Genomic DNA, 15,316 nt, shown 5'->3' on the forward strand with positions numbered 1-15,316 from the left:
TGTCTGACAATCAGAAAGGGAAATTTCTAATTAAATCTTAGGAGCTATGGAGTTAGTGAATTTGTTCAACAGTGTTCAAGAAATCACCTTTTGTATCCAAGAAGCAACCATTTCAGCAACTTCTTCTGATGATTCAAGTACAAATGCATGATCAAACTTCTTATCACATAGATAAATTTCTCCTTTAGGAAACCTCTCTTTCACGTCCTCATAGTAAGAGACTGGGACCCATTTATCAGTTGTTCCATAATAGAAGATCAATTTCTCCAAATTTGTTTCAATTACCTATCAAAGCACGCACAAATTTATCATAAGAAGAAAAGAATGCAAAGAATATAACATATACTAACAGTTGGCAAACAGCTATCATCAATCCTTTTCATGCCCGTGGCACATAGGGCCTTCACAGAGCTTTTCCTCTTTGAAATAGTTAATTCACTCTGCTTCTGGTTTCTGTAATAATTCTTTTTTTACAGGAGAAGGTTATCAACCAAAATTGAATTGCATTTATGATTTGTTGCTCCTGATGGAAATGACTTCTGCCCCGGTAAGGAAATTCTCACCCTACAAGTCCTTGTTGTCCGCGCGAAGACTGGGTTGAAACTCAGTACCAATCTTTCATATTTCCTTTTGTTTTCTCATCATTCCTCTTTCGTCGATGCATTGATATTTCAATAAGAAATTAGGCACTAATCGCTTCTGGGCTTGCAAGTGTTACTCTAATTCATCGTTGTAACACAACTGATCATGTATCATGTTAAATTTCGCTCGAGTTTAAATTCGCATTTCAGTACGAACTGTTTCACTCTGGAAATCGAGTCGAGAGATGTAGCATAATTTTACTGTTGAATTTTTACTAAAAGTGAGATAAATATTACAAAACATACAAAAAAAAAAAACTAGAATGCATTTTTAAAAGTCGCAGGGGTTCGGTGAAATTTAGTCGTGAATTTGTTTCAGAAATATTTCTTAATTTACATAACAAAATCGGCAAGGTGTTAAAAAGCGAATGGTCCAGAATTTCATTGGTGAAATGTGTAAAAAAGGGCTGGTTGATTGAAAATTTTAGAGTATGGGGTACACTGAAACCCGATTTAAAACTGCGAATTAATGATTAGTGACAATAGAAATTCAAACCGAGAGAACATAAGGAATTCCCTCCATTATGTTCTCTTGTTCAAACTAATTATAACTTCATATGGGGAACTGAGGAAATGCTTTCATATCAGACCCGTTTGACAAGACCGCTTTTTCGCATTAAATTTGGTGCGAGTTTCAATTTACTCAGGCATATTACCTTAAATATTTCGGTCTCTTTCAGTCCCCTACTTCGATCGGTTTAAGAAAAAATTCGGAAAATAGCACCGTTTTCAAATAGTTTGCCGTAAAATCGCTTCAAGGCTGCATTTGATATCGAAGCTATTGGCCTACTCTTTTGCGTCAAGTCATCTGTTTATCTCTATTATCTTTAAGTCGCAATCTCTTCTTGTTGTCCGAAATCTAATCGTTTTCATATTTCAGCCTTAAAAAAAAGCTTTGTTCTCTTTTAATAGTCGAAATGAAAGCCCTTAATCATCCCGGAAGGCATATGTTTTTAAGTCTAACGACTCGATTCGTTAACTCAGACAAGGAAAATTCAAGCAATAAGAGAGCTCAATCAGAAAACACAAAATCGGTAAAAGCAAAGTGAGTCTTGTCTTAAACGGCAAACTAAGGAAACGAAAACAGAGCAAATAACACGAAACGTTGTTAGGCAGTTGCAATAAACCTTTGTACGCAAAAGCCAGAAGAAAAATAAACTCATGACAGATTTTAATTACTCAGTAGAATTGATAATCGCTTCATTTACAATTTTTTTTTATAAAATTGTAACATAAATTTTTCATCACAATCAGATAGGAACGAGCTTCATTAATTTTGAAGGTCAACTAAAGAAATGATTCATGGCAGTTACCAAAGCCGGCACAAAAATTATGTAGGTTGTTACGAGGATCGAATTACTGAAACTGTCACGCAATCCCAGACTTTTCTAGAGTTATCTATAATCTGTAATATTCCAGAAACTTCTTTCATGTGACTCTGCAGTTTCCAAAAATAGTACAACTTGTAATACGTTATAAATAGTAATAGTTTGTGTACAAGGAAAGAATGCGATAAATCAAGAAAGGCAAGCGCTGTGGTCTTCAGTCGGAGGAAGTTGGAATTGGAGGTTGATCAAGACGATGAACACTTCTACGGCATAAAGGATTGTAAGCCTGCTTTATGAACTGCTTAACTTAATCTTTAACCTAAGTAAATTAGACAATGTAAAACTGATTAAATGATAGTTAAAATGGGTAACTGCTTGCTGTTACATTTTTGTTGCGTGCCATATATCGTACTCGGGAGTCTGTTTTCATATACGCTTTGTTAGCGGACATTTGTTGGTCATTCATGCACGTAACAAGGTCCTGATTACCTAAACAGTTTGAGGAATTGAGTTGAGTATTCCCGAACCGGGAGAGCTGGGAATTTTTTACTTCTGAATGATTGAGTCTCACGGCAGGCTTTGCGGAAGCGCTTCGCGAAACGCATTTTTATCTGCTTCATTTGATGAACATGACCTGGGCGGAGAAAACTTTGAAATTCTCCCCAGGAAAAGATCTAAAGGACTTGACACCACTGCCGAAAGTAAACGACAACTGTAAGTCTGCAAGTCCAAAACCGCTTGAAATGATTCCATTGATTCTCCTCTCGTAAAATAAAATATTAAAGAGTTAAATTAATTCAAAACATTGTCCACACTTCACAAAATACAAACCCATTCCTGTTAAACAAGAACATTTCGGGATACCCCTTTGAGTGCAACTTGAGAATTGCATAAAACAAACCGGCTCTCAATTTTAATAAGAGAGAAAGGCTTAGGGTAAATAAACGATTTGCGCAAACAGCAAGTTTTCCATTTTAATGCAATGTTTTCTTAAAAGCATCCCGTAGCATCGATTTCAAAGATTTAAGAGCCTAACCTACCTTTATAAATACTTAATACATGTAGCAAAACGAAAAAGAATAAATTTGAACTCGCATGAATGGCTTGTTAAAAGTTATCCGCATAATATATTCCATGTAATAACAACCTAATTCAATATTTATCTGGTGCGCTTTAGCCTCAAAAACTTATTTAAAGGTTTGCTTCCTTCGTCGATGTAACCAAAGTGGCGCCAATATCCTCGCTCAATTTGCACATGAGTCAAATTGAGCTTAGCATAAAAGTTCATCCAAGAAAAACTGAAGGGTGTTTTAAAGTTTAAGTAAAGAAACCTTTGCTCGATAAACAAACTCAACGTAAGGGTTGTCGTTAAGTGTCGCATTTCTATAATACTGTAGACAAAAAAGACTCCGGAGTTTGCTTATATACAGTGGAAAATATTCTCTTTGCATGAATTGCGTTGCGCTTCTTAAAAATCTTCTTAAAGCCCTCCCAGTAATTTGAACTACGAAAGGCGTAGAGTACTGGGTTTAGACATGAACTAGAAGTGACGAGAAATTCAAACACTCGCAATAACATAGAAAGGGTTTCTTCATCGGCAACTAGTTTGTTTCGATCTTGTAAAGCGATATACAAAATGAAAATACCATATGGCAAATAACAGATATAGAAGGCTGCAGTAACGCCAATTAATAACTTAGCTAGCTTTTTTTTCGTCTGGTGATCACTGCTTCCAGAAGGCGCGCTCGAACAAATGGTGTTCTTGAAAAACAGTCCACGAATTATTTGAAAATAACAATACGCAAGAATGACAAAGGGTACACATCCCAAGAATATAACAGTGCAAACCACATGAACCCTCAGAGAAGAGGCGATCTGTAAGCTAAAAGGGCACACACACCGGCCATATCTCTCAATGAACTTGTTCTGAGAAAAGTCTGCAAGGCTTATTAAGATCGCGGCAATCCAGACAAAAGCGATAACGTATTTAACACTTTCCCTGGTAAGGCGTAATTCTGACTGCATTGGTTTCATTAGCGCATGATACCTTTCCGTAGCAAGAATTGTAAGTGTGAGGACCGAAGTAGCGATCGCGACACTTATAATCGCATTGCCTGTGAAAATTTTGCAAATGTAGTCACCAGCGGTCCCTGTGGGATGAATCGGGTAAAAGGCGAAGCTGTAAGTCCTGGGACACCACAACAGCGTGAATACATCGCTAACAGCCAAGTTTACGAGGAGAAAATTTGTAGTTGTATGCATGGATCTTGTCCGGTACACCACAGTGATGACTAAACAGTTTCCAATGAGTCCAATAAACAAGACGAAACCATAGAGTACAGCAAAGACAATATCCACAATTTCGACGGAATACTTTTTGAAGTCAGAAATTGGAACCACGGCAGTTTCGTTGATTGACATGTTGCTGCCTTAAAAATGGGTTACTTCGTGAGGTTTGTTCCGGGAAATTGGTGACTGACCTCGCTCGCTGTAGCATAAAATTTTCTTCTGCCAAAAATTAAAATCGATTCAGGATGAAATTAGATTAAACATGACAGCTCCCGGAGACGCATATTGACTTCATTATGGTTCCGCGACAGCTGTGTTTGGAGCGGAGGCCAATTCAAACAATTCTTTCCTTTGCAAGAGAACAATGCTTTATTTAAAAGGAATACTTGTAGAGATTCCCGCTCCCATTTCACGGCCACGTGACGCCCCCCTTCAACCCGAGCTCAGAAGAGTAACTTTCCCTACTGATCAACACTCATCCCAAACAATGTTAGATGGGAGAAATTGGTGTTACTTCACTTAGAATTGCACCTGCCTTCTGCATAACGCGCCATCTTGATAGGGAGAGTTTTAATTGTTGTCTTTCTCACACAAAATGCTAGTAAATGAAATACAAATTAGTTTCGCACTATGCCTGTCTAGTTTTTTTAATAATTTTTTTTTTTTTTAGAGAATTTCAGATTGAAACTATTCAACAGGAAATCTTTTATTTTCTGCACTTTTTGTGCAATTTTGGAATTACTCTCAACCCAAACTTACAGTAAGAGCAATATAGACTCAGGATGCAACGTTCAACATCAATGTGATGTCGTTCAGTTACTTAAATCCTTTAAAAAGCTTTAAACAAACCTCCCGTGAGGACACTCAAATTCAGTTTTGACGAAACACGGAATGAAATTGGTTATTTGAAAATACTAGCGACTTATTTTTGTTTAGAATCCTCTAGTATAAAATTCTGAGTGAATTATAAAAGGAAAATGGCAAAACTTCCGGTAACTCTTAAAAGAAAGGGGAGAAAAGAATTAAAAAATATCGGAAATTTTTCTACCTGTTAAAACACTCAAATATATTTAGTTTATCAGAGAGCGAAATATTAGATGCTTTTCTTTTGGAAAAAAATATAGCCACCCATAAATTTGATCAATTTTGCATGAAATAACACTCAAAGTGATAAACAAAGACGAAATGAAGGAGACATTTTTGCATGAGAAAGGCAAAAACTTATGCGCTAAAGATGAAAAAAGGACAGTTTCAAAAAAATGCGAAATATTCCATCCGTAAAGACGCTCTCGGGCTAGTTTTGTTTCTTTGAAAATAAACCGATATAAATATAAAAGAAAAATTAGATGAGTATGACCGATAGCAGGCATCACTATGCGAAAGTTATAGTACAAGTTATCAATTTAGAATAACATAAAGAAGTGCAAATGGAAATAGGAAGCAAATAAGAAGCAAAAGCACAGTCCAGACGCAAAAAAAGACAAAATCTTCCAAAAGGTCGCGGCAAACTCTTCACTCTGTAGTTCGCACGCAAAATTCCACCTGCTCTAAGAAAACAAAGCTGTTATAACCAAACTTCTTTCACCCAAGTCACTTTAAATTTCCAACCATAGCAACGCAATAACCTGATAAAAAGTGACGCAGGTTTGAAATTAAAGAATCAAAATTACCTAAAAGTTACCCTAAGTTTCCAATTCCTCTTCTTTAAATATGTCATATTTGAAAGCGTGGCATGTATTGTGCATGGCTCTTTGAAGATCTCCTCACAAATTCCCAACGAAGATTTAATTAGAGACATAGCGCTTCCTCATTATACAGAACAAACATTCGTCAAGGATAAAATAATGATTAGCAAAAAAAGCGCTTTTGACTTGACTATACACAAAAACACCGCCGGAGAGACTCTTAAAACAGAAATCAAATATGGAAATATTCGTAGTCACCTATTTTCTACACAGAAAAAACAAATGGTTTTCTTCTTTTAGGAAACTTTTACTGTTGTAACAATAGAAATTACATTTTGGCCTAATTGTTTCCAAACACGCAACTAGCACATCACGACAAAATTAGGGCAAGTTTATCTTAGACAACGGTGCTTTTAGATCTTAAATTGTTTTTATTTTTTCTGGTCATTACACTTATTAAAATGGATTGCTGCGGTACTTCTTGAAAAGCGCGCTACGGAAGGATTGTTTTAATGCTGACAATGATCCTATTAGATACAATGAAATATATGAAGTTCATATATTTTGAACTGCGGTATTAGATACGTATGATGCACGATCCTCGCAGTAGATAGCGCTATTTAAGCAATAGCGAAAATCAGACCTGAAAAAAACCAGGCCTGTACGGGATTCGAACCACTGACCTCTGCGATACTAGTGCAGCGCTCTACCAATTGATCTAACAAGCCAACTGGGAGCAGGCCGTTAAGTTGATTCGTAATAAACCCGTGAAAGTGATAAATCAGATACAATGAAATATATGAATCAACTTGACGGCCTGCTACCAGTTGGCTTGTTAGCTCAATTGGTAGAGTGCTGCACTAGTATCGCAGAGGTCAGTGGTTCGAATCCCGTACAGGCCTGATTTTTTTCAGGTCTGATTTTCGCTATTGCTTAAATAGCGCTATCTACTGCGAGGATCGTGCATCATACATAATGATCCTATTGCGTCTCAGGTAACCCATTTAAGCAGATTGCGTAAGTACCTCTGCGAGCCCTCAGCTCTGAGATGGTTGATATTGCGCAACAGATTTAGAATGGGAAAACAGTTGCATTCAGATACGAAAAAAGGAGGGGATGGAAAAAAAAAGCGACTGAAAAGCGAGTGAAAAACCACATGACAAAGATACTACAATTGAAGTGAAGCGAGTCTTTTTTTCAGAGCTGAGTTTTCGACATGTTTTCATTTCTACGAACAAACGTTTTTCCCTTACAAATCCTTATATTTCTTATTAAAATTCAATCTACACACGTTACAGTTTGGGACAATTTTACAGGACACATTTGTCAAGAAAAAGCTTCCTAGTATTTGGATTTTACCCTGGCTCCTGTTAGCCAGGGTTAATTTTTTTGCTTCTTAACTTTCCCTTCTACGAAAGCAATCATCACTTTACAATAAAACTATTTGGGTCACGATTCTTGTTGCATTTCATCAGTAATCTTACAGAAAGTTGTTCTAAAATTCAATTCTCAAAATAGATAAATTAATGTAAAATCACCTCTTATCTGCAAGATACATCAATGTCTGCAGATTGTCCCATGCAAAACCCATTTCAAAACTCTCTCATAAATAAGTATACATCATTGATAAAAACCAAATCATTTGTTATTTGTACAACACTTCCTTGAATCCAAGAAATGACCATCTCAACCTATTGCTTTATGTAAATTTAACTTCATTGGCAGTTTGTATCAATGATAACCACTTGTCCGCCAGTGTGTTTAAGTAAACTAGTTAGTTATTAATGTTGGTGGTGCAAATAAAGTTAGTTTGCAAGAAGTCCTCACAAAGTGTCACCATGTTATATTCAAGATATAAACTATGTTAGTGATGCTATCACTGTAATCTGTATAAACAATGGAAAAAAGTTCTCCTTTCAATTGCAAACCACTATCCTAAAAAAAGGTCAATATGGTCAAGTTTCAAAACCAAATTCTTCTGTCCAATTTACAAGAAAATGTCTGACAATCAAAAAGGGGAATTTCTAATTAAATTTTAGGAGCTATGGAGTTAGTGAATTTGTTGAACAGTGTTCAAGAAATCACCTTTTGTATCCAAGAAGCAACCATTTCAGCAACTTCTTCTGATGATTCAAGTACAAATGCATGATCAAACTTCCTATCACATAGATAAATTTCTCCTTTAGGAAACCTCTCTTTCACGTCCTCATAGTAAGAGACTGGGACCCATTTATCAGTTGTTCCATAGTAGAAGATCAATTTCTCCAAATTTGTTTCAATTACCTATCAAAGCACACACAAATTTATCATAATCAGAAAAGAATGCAAAGAATATAACATATGCTAACAGTTGGCAAACAGCTATCATCAATCCTTTTCATGCCCGTGGCACATAGGGCCTTCACAGAGCTTTTCCACTTTGAAATAGTTAATTCACTCTGCTTCTGGTTTCTGTAATAATTCTTTTTTTACAGGAGAAGGTTATCAACCAAAATTGAATTGCATTTATGATTTGTTGCTCCTGATGGAAATGACTTCTGCCCCGGTAAGGAAATTCTCACCCTACAAGTCCTTGTTGTCCGCGCGAAGACTGGGTTGAAACTCAGTACCAATCTTTCATATTTCCTTTTGTTTTCTCATCATTCCTCTTTCGTCGATGCATTGATATTTCAATAAGAAATTAGGCACTAATCGCTTCTGGGCTTGCAAGTGTTACTCTAATTCATCGTTGTAACACAACTGATCATGTATCATGTTAAATTTCGCTCGAGTTTAAATTCGCATTTCAGTACGAACTGTTTCACTCTGGAAATCGAGTCGAGAGATGTAGCATAATTTTACTGTTGAATTTTTACTAAAAGTGAGATAAATATTACAAAACATACAAAAAAAAAAAGCTAGAATGCATTTTTAAAAGTCGCAGGGGTTCGGTGAAATTTAGTCGTGAATTTGTTTCAGAAATATTTCTTAATTTACATAACAAAATCGGCAAGGTGTTAAAAAGCGAATGGTCCAGAATTTCATTGGTGAAATGCGTAAAAAAGGGCTGGTTGATTGAAAATTCACAGAGTATGGGGTACACTGAAACCCGATTTAAAACTGCGAATTAATGATTAGTGACAATAGAAATTCAAACCAAGAGAACATAAGGAATTCCCTCCATTATGTTCTCTTGTTCAAACTAATTATAACTTCATATGGGAACTGAGGAAATGCTTTCATATCAGACCCGTTTGACAAGACCGCTTTTTCGCATTAAATTTGGTGCGAGTTTCAATTTACTCAGGCATATTACCTTAAATATTTCGGTCTCTTTCAGTCCCCTACTTCGATCGGTTTAAGAAAAAATTCGGAAAATAGCACCGTTTTCAAATAGTTTGCCGTAAAATCGCTTCAAGGCTGCATTTGATATCGAAGCTATCGGCCTACTCTTTTGCGTCAAGTCATCTGTTTATCTCTATTATCTTTAAGTCGCAATCTCTTCTTGTTGTCCGAAATCTAATCGTTTTCATATTTCAGCCTTAAAAAAAAGCTTTGTTCTCTTTTAATAGTCGAAATGAAAGCCCTTAATCATCCCGGAAGGCATATGTTTTTAAGTCTAACGACTCGATCCATTAACTCAGACAAGGAAAATTCAAGCAATAAGAGAGCTCAATCAGAAAACACAAAATCGGTAAAAGCAAAGTGAGTCTTGTCTTAAACGGCAAACTAAGGAAACGAAAACAGAGCAAATAACACGAAACGTTGTTAGGCAGTTGCAATAAACCTTTGTACGCAAAAGCCAGAAGAAAAATAAACTCATGACAGATTTTAATTACTCAGTAGAATTGATAATCGCTTCATTTACAATTCTTTTTATAAAATTGTAACATAAATTTTTCATCACAATCAGATAGGAACGAGCTTCATTAATTTTGAAGGTCAACTAAAGAAATGATTCATGGCAGTTACCAAAGCCGGCACAAAAATTATGTAGGTTGTTACGAGGATCGAATTACTGAAACTGTCACGCAATCCCAGACTTTTCTAGAGTTATCTATAATCTGTAATATTCCAGAAACTTCTTTCATGTGACTCTGCAGTTTCCAAAAATAGTACAACTTGTAATACGTTATAAATAGTAATAGTTTGTGTACAAGGAAAGAATGCGATAAATCAAGAAAGGCAAGCGCTGTGGTCTTCAGTCGGAGGAAGTTGGAATTGGAGGTTGATCAAGACGATGAACACTTCTACGGCATAAAGGATTGTAAGCCTGCTTTATGAACTGCTTAACTTAATCTTTAACCTAAGTAAATTAGACAATGTAAAACTGATTAAATGATAGTTAAAATGGGTAACTGCTTGCTGTTACATTTTTGTTGCGTGCCATATATCGTACTCGGGAGTCTGTTTTCATATACGCTTTGTTAGCGGACATTTGTTGGTCATTCATGCACGTAACAAGGTCCTGATTACCTAAACAGTTTGAGGAATTGAGTTGAGTATTCCCGAACCGGGAGAGCTGGGAATTTTTTACTTCTGAATGATTGAGTCTCACGGCAGGCTTTGCGGAAGCGCTTCGCGAAACGCATTTTTATCTGCTTCATTTGATGAACATGACCTGGGCGGAGAAAACTTTGAAATTCTCCCCAGGAAAAGATCTAAAGGACTTGACACCACTGCCGAAAGTAAACGACAACTGTAAGTCTGCAAGTCCAACACCGCTTGAAATGATTCCATTGATTCTCCTCTCGTAAAATAAAATATTAAAGAGTTAAATTAATTCAAAACATTGTCCACACTTCACAAAATACAAACCCATTCCTGTTAAACAAGAACATTTCGGGATACCCCTTTGAGTGCAACTTGAGAATTGCATAAAACAAACCGGCTCTCAATTTTAATAAGAGAGAAAGGCTTAGGGTAAATAAACGATTTGCGCAAACAGCAAGTTTTCCATTTTAATGCAATGTTTTCTTAAAAGCATCCCGTAGCATCGATTTCAAAGATTTAAGAGCCTAACCTACCTTTATAAATACTTAATACATGTAGCAAAACGAAAAAGAATAAATTTGAACTCGCATGAATGGCTTGTTAAAAGTTATCCGCATAATATATTCCATGTAATAACAACCTAATTCAATATTTATCTGGTGCGCTTTAGCCTCAAAAACTTATTTAAAGGTTTGCTTCCTTCGTCGATGTAACCAAAGTGGCGCCAATATCCTCGCTCAATTTGCACATGAGTCAAATTGAGCTTAGCATAAAAGTTCATCCAAGAAAAACTGAAGGGTGTTTTAAAGTTTAAGTAAAGAAACCTTTGCTCGATAAACAAACTCAACGTAAGGGTTGTCGTTAAGTGTCGCATTTCTATAATACTGTAGACAAAAAAGACTCCGGAGTTTGCTTATATACAGTGGAAAATATTCTCTTTGCATGAATTGCGTTGCGCTTCTTAAAAATCTTCTTAAAGCCCTCCCAGTAATTTGAACTACGAAAGGCGTAGAGTACTGGGTTTAGACATGAACTAGAAGTGACGAGAAATTCAAACACTCGCAATAACATAGAAAGGGTTTCTTCATCGGCAACTAGTTTGTTTCGATCTTGTAAAGCGATATACAAAATGAAAATACCATATGGCAAATAACAGATATAGAAGGCTGCAGTAACGCCAATTAATAACTTAGCTAGCTTTTTTTTCGTCTGGTGATCACTGCTTCCAGAAGGCGCGCTCGAACAAATGGTGTTCTTGAAAAACAGTCCACGAATTATTTGAAAATAACAATACGCAAGAATGACAAAGGGTACACATCCCAAGAATATAACAGTGCAAACCACATGAACCCTCAGAGAAGAGGCGATCTGTAAGCTAAAAGGGCACACACACCGGCCATATCTCTCAATGAACTTGTTCTGAGAAAAGTCTGCAAGGCTTATTAAGATCGCGGCAATCCAGACAAAAGCGATAACGTATTTAACACTTTCCCTGGTAAGGCGTAATTCTGACTGCATTGGTTTCATTAGCGCATGATACCTTTCCGTAGCAAGAATTGTAAGTGTGAGGACCGAAGTAGCGATCGCGACACTTATAATCGCATTGCCTGTGAAAATTTTGCAAATGTAGTCACCAGCGGTCCCTGTGGGATGAATCGGGTAAAAGGCGAAGCTGTAAGTCCTGGGACACCACAACAGCGTGAATACATCGCTAACAGCCAAGTTTACGAGGAGAAAATTTGTAGTTGTATGCATGGATCTTGTCCGGTACACCACAGTGATGACTAAACAGTTTCCAATGAGTCCAATAAACAAGACGAAACCATAGAGTACAGCAAAGACAATATCCACAATTTCGACGGAATACTTTTTGAAGTCAGAAATTGGAACCACGGCAGTTTCGTTGATTGACATGTTGCTGCCTTAAAAATGGGTTACTTCGTGAGGTTTGTTCCGGGAAATTGGTGACTGACCTCGCTCGCTGTAGCATAAAATTTTCTTCTGCCAAAAATTAAAATCGATTCAGGATGAAATTAGATTAAACATGACAGCTCCCGGAGACGCATATTGACTTCATTATGGTTCCGCGACAGCTGTGTTTGGAGCGGAGGCCAATTCAAACAATTCTTTCCTTTGCAAGAGAACAATGCTTTATTTAAAAGGAATACTTGTAGAGATTCCCGCTCCCATTTCACGGCCACGTGACGCCCCCCTTCAACCCGAGCTCAGAAGAGTAACTTTCCCTACTGATCAACACTCATCCCAAACAATGTTAGATGGGAGAAATTGGTGTTACTTCACTTAGAATTGCACCTGCCTTCTGCATAACGCGCCATCTTGATAGGGAGAGTTTTAATTGTTGTCTTTCTCACACAAAATGCTAGTAAATGAAATACAAATTAGTTTCGCACTATGCCTGTCTAGTTTTTTTAATAATTTTTTTTTTTTTTAGAGAATTTCAGATTGAAACTATTCAACAGGAAATCTTTTATTTTCTGCACTTTTTGTGCAATTTTGGAATTACTCTCAACCCAAACTTACAGTAAGAGCAATATAGACTCAGGATGCAACGTTCAACATCAATGTGATGTCGTTCAGTTACTTAAATCCTTTAAAAAGCTTTAAACAAACCTCCCGTGAGGACATTCAAATTCAGTTTTGACGGAGCACGGAATGAAATTGGTTATTTGAAAATACTAGCGACTTATTTTTGTTTAGAATCCTTTGGTATAAAATTCTGAGTGAATTATAAAAGGAGAATGGCAAAACTTCCGGTAACTCTTAAAAGAAAGGGGAGAAGAGCATTAAAAAAAGATCGGAAATTTTTCTACCTGTTAAAACACTCAAATATATTTAGTTTATCAGAGAGCGAAATATTAGATGCTTTTCTTTTGGAAAAAAATATAGCCACCCATAAATTTGATCAATTTTGCATGAAATAACACTCAAAGTGATAAACAAAGACGAAATGAAGGAGACATTTTTGCATGAGAAAGGCAAAAACTTATGCGCTAAAGATGAAAAAAGGACAGTTTCAAACGAATGCGAAATATTCTATCTGTAAAGACGCTCTCGGGCTAGTTTTGTTTCTTTGAAAATAAACCGATATAAATATAAAAGAAAAATTAGATGAGTATGACCGATAGCAGGCAACACTGTGCGAAAGTTATAGTACAAGTTATCAATTTAGAATAACATAAAGAAGTGCAAATGGAAATAGGAAGCAAATAAGAAGCAAAAGCACAGTCCAGACGCAAAAAAAGACAAAATCTTCCAAAAGGTCGCGGCAAACTCTTCACTCTGTAGTTCGCACGCAAAATTCCACCTGCTCTAAGAAAACAAAGCTGTTATAACCAAACTTCTTTCACCCAAGTCACTTTAAATTTCCAACCATAGCAACGCAATAACCTGATAAAAAGTGACGCAGGTTTGAAATTAAAGAATCAAAATTACCTAAAAGTTACCCTAAGTTTCCAATTGCTCTTCTTTAAATATGTCATATTTGAAAGCGTGGCATGTATTGTGCATGGCTCTTTGAAGATCTCCTCACAAATTCCCAACGAAGGTTTAATTAGAGACATAGCGCTTCCTCATTATACAGAACAAACATTCGTCAAGGATAAAATAATGATTAGCAAAAAAAGCGCTTTTGACTTGACTATACACAAAAACACCGCCGGAGAGACTCTTAAAACAGAAATCAAATATGGAAATATTCGTAGTCACCTATTTTCTACACAGAAAAAACAAATGGTTTTCTTCTTTTAGGAAACTTTTACTGTTGTAACAATAGAAATTACATTTTGGCCTAATTGTTTCCAAACACGCAACTAGCACATCACGACAAAATTAGGGCAAGTTTATCTTAGACAACGGTGCTTTTAGATCTTAAATTGTTTTTATTTTTTCTGGTCATTACACTTATTAAAATGGATTGCTGCGGTACTTCTTGAAAAGCGCGCTACGGAAGGATTGTTTTAATGCTGACAATGATCCTATTGCGTCACAGGTAACCCATTCAAGCAGATTGCGTAAGTACCTCTGTGAGCCTTCAGCTCTGAGATGGCTGATATTGCGCAACAGATTTAGGATTGTTTTAATGCTGACAATGATCCTATTAGATACAATGATATATATGAAGTTCATATATTTTGAACTGCGGTATTAGATACGTATGATGCACGATCTTCGCAGTAGATAGCGCTATTTAAGCAATAGCGAAAATCAGACCTGAAAAAAACCAGGCCTGTACGGGATTCGAACCACTGACCTCTGCGATACTAGTGCAGCGCTCTACCAATTGATCTAACAAGCCAACTGGGAGCAGGCCGTTAAGTTGATTCGTAATAAACCCGTGAAAGTGATAAATCAGATACAATGAAATATATGAATCAACTTGACGGCCTGCTACCAGTTGGCTTGTTAGCTCAATTGGTAGAGTGCTGCACTAGTATCGCAGAGGTCAGTGGTTCGAATCCCGTACAGGCCTGGTTTTTTTCAGGTCTGATTTTCGCTATTGCTTAAATAGCGCTATCTACTGCGAGGATCGTGCATCATACATAATGATCCTATTGCGTCTCAGGTAACCCATTTAAGCAGATTGCGTAAGTAACTCTGCGAGCCCTCAGCTCTGAGATGGTTGATATTGCGCAACAGATTTAGAATGGGAAAACAGTTGCATTCAGATACGAAAAAAGGAGGGGATGGAAAAAAAAGCGACTGAAAAGCGAGTGAAAAACCACATGACAAAGATACTACAATTGAAGTGAAGCGAGTCTTTTTTTCAGAGCTGAGTTTTCGACATGTTTTCATTTCTACGAACAAACGTTTTTCCCTTACAAATCCTTATATTTCTTATTAAAATTCAATCTACACACGTTACAGTTTGGGACAATTTTAC

The 15,316-nt window shown here is 36.6% G+C and overlaps 2 protein-coding genes across 2 annotated transcripts; both read right to left on the reverse strand.

The window, feature by feature from the left end:
• Positions 1–2,929: 2,929 nt before the first annotated feature.
• Positions 2,930–5,973, reverse strand: LOC148739970 (galanin receptor 2b-like). Its single transcript, XM_088747992.1, has one exon. The coding sequence runs from the start codon at positions 4,388–4,390 to the stop codon at positions 3,353–3,355; it is 1,038 nt and encodes a 345-aa protein (XP_088604118.1). The 5' UTR covers positions 4,391–5,973; the 3' UTR covers positions 2,930–3,352.
• Positions 5,974–10,869: 4,896 nt separating this feature from the next.
• On the reverse strand, positions 10,870–14,896 carry LOC148739971 (galanin receptor 2b-like). The gene has a single exon (XM_088747991.1). The coding sequence runs from the start codon at positions 12,328–12,330 to the stop codon at positions 11,293–11,295; it is 1,038 nt and encodes a 345-aa protein (XP_088604117.1). The 5' UTR covers positions 12,331–14,896; the 3' UTR covers positions 10,870–11,292.
• Between the last annotated feature and the right edge of the window lie 420 nt (positions 14,897–15,316).

Source organism: Stylophora pistillata, chromosome 2 (assembly GCF_964205215.1).
Source record: "Stylophora pistillata chromosome 2, jaStyPist1.2, whole genome shotgun sequence".
Taxonomy (NCBI): Eukaryota; Metazoa; Cnidaria; class Anthozoa; order Scleractinia; family Pocilloporidae; genus Stylophora; species Stylophora pistillata.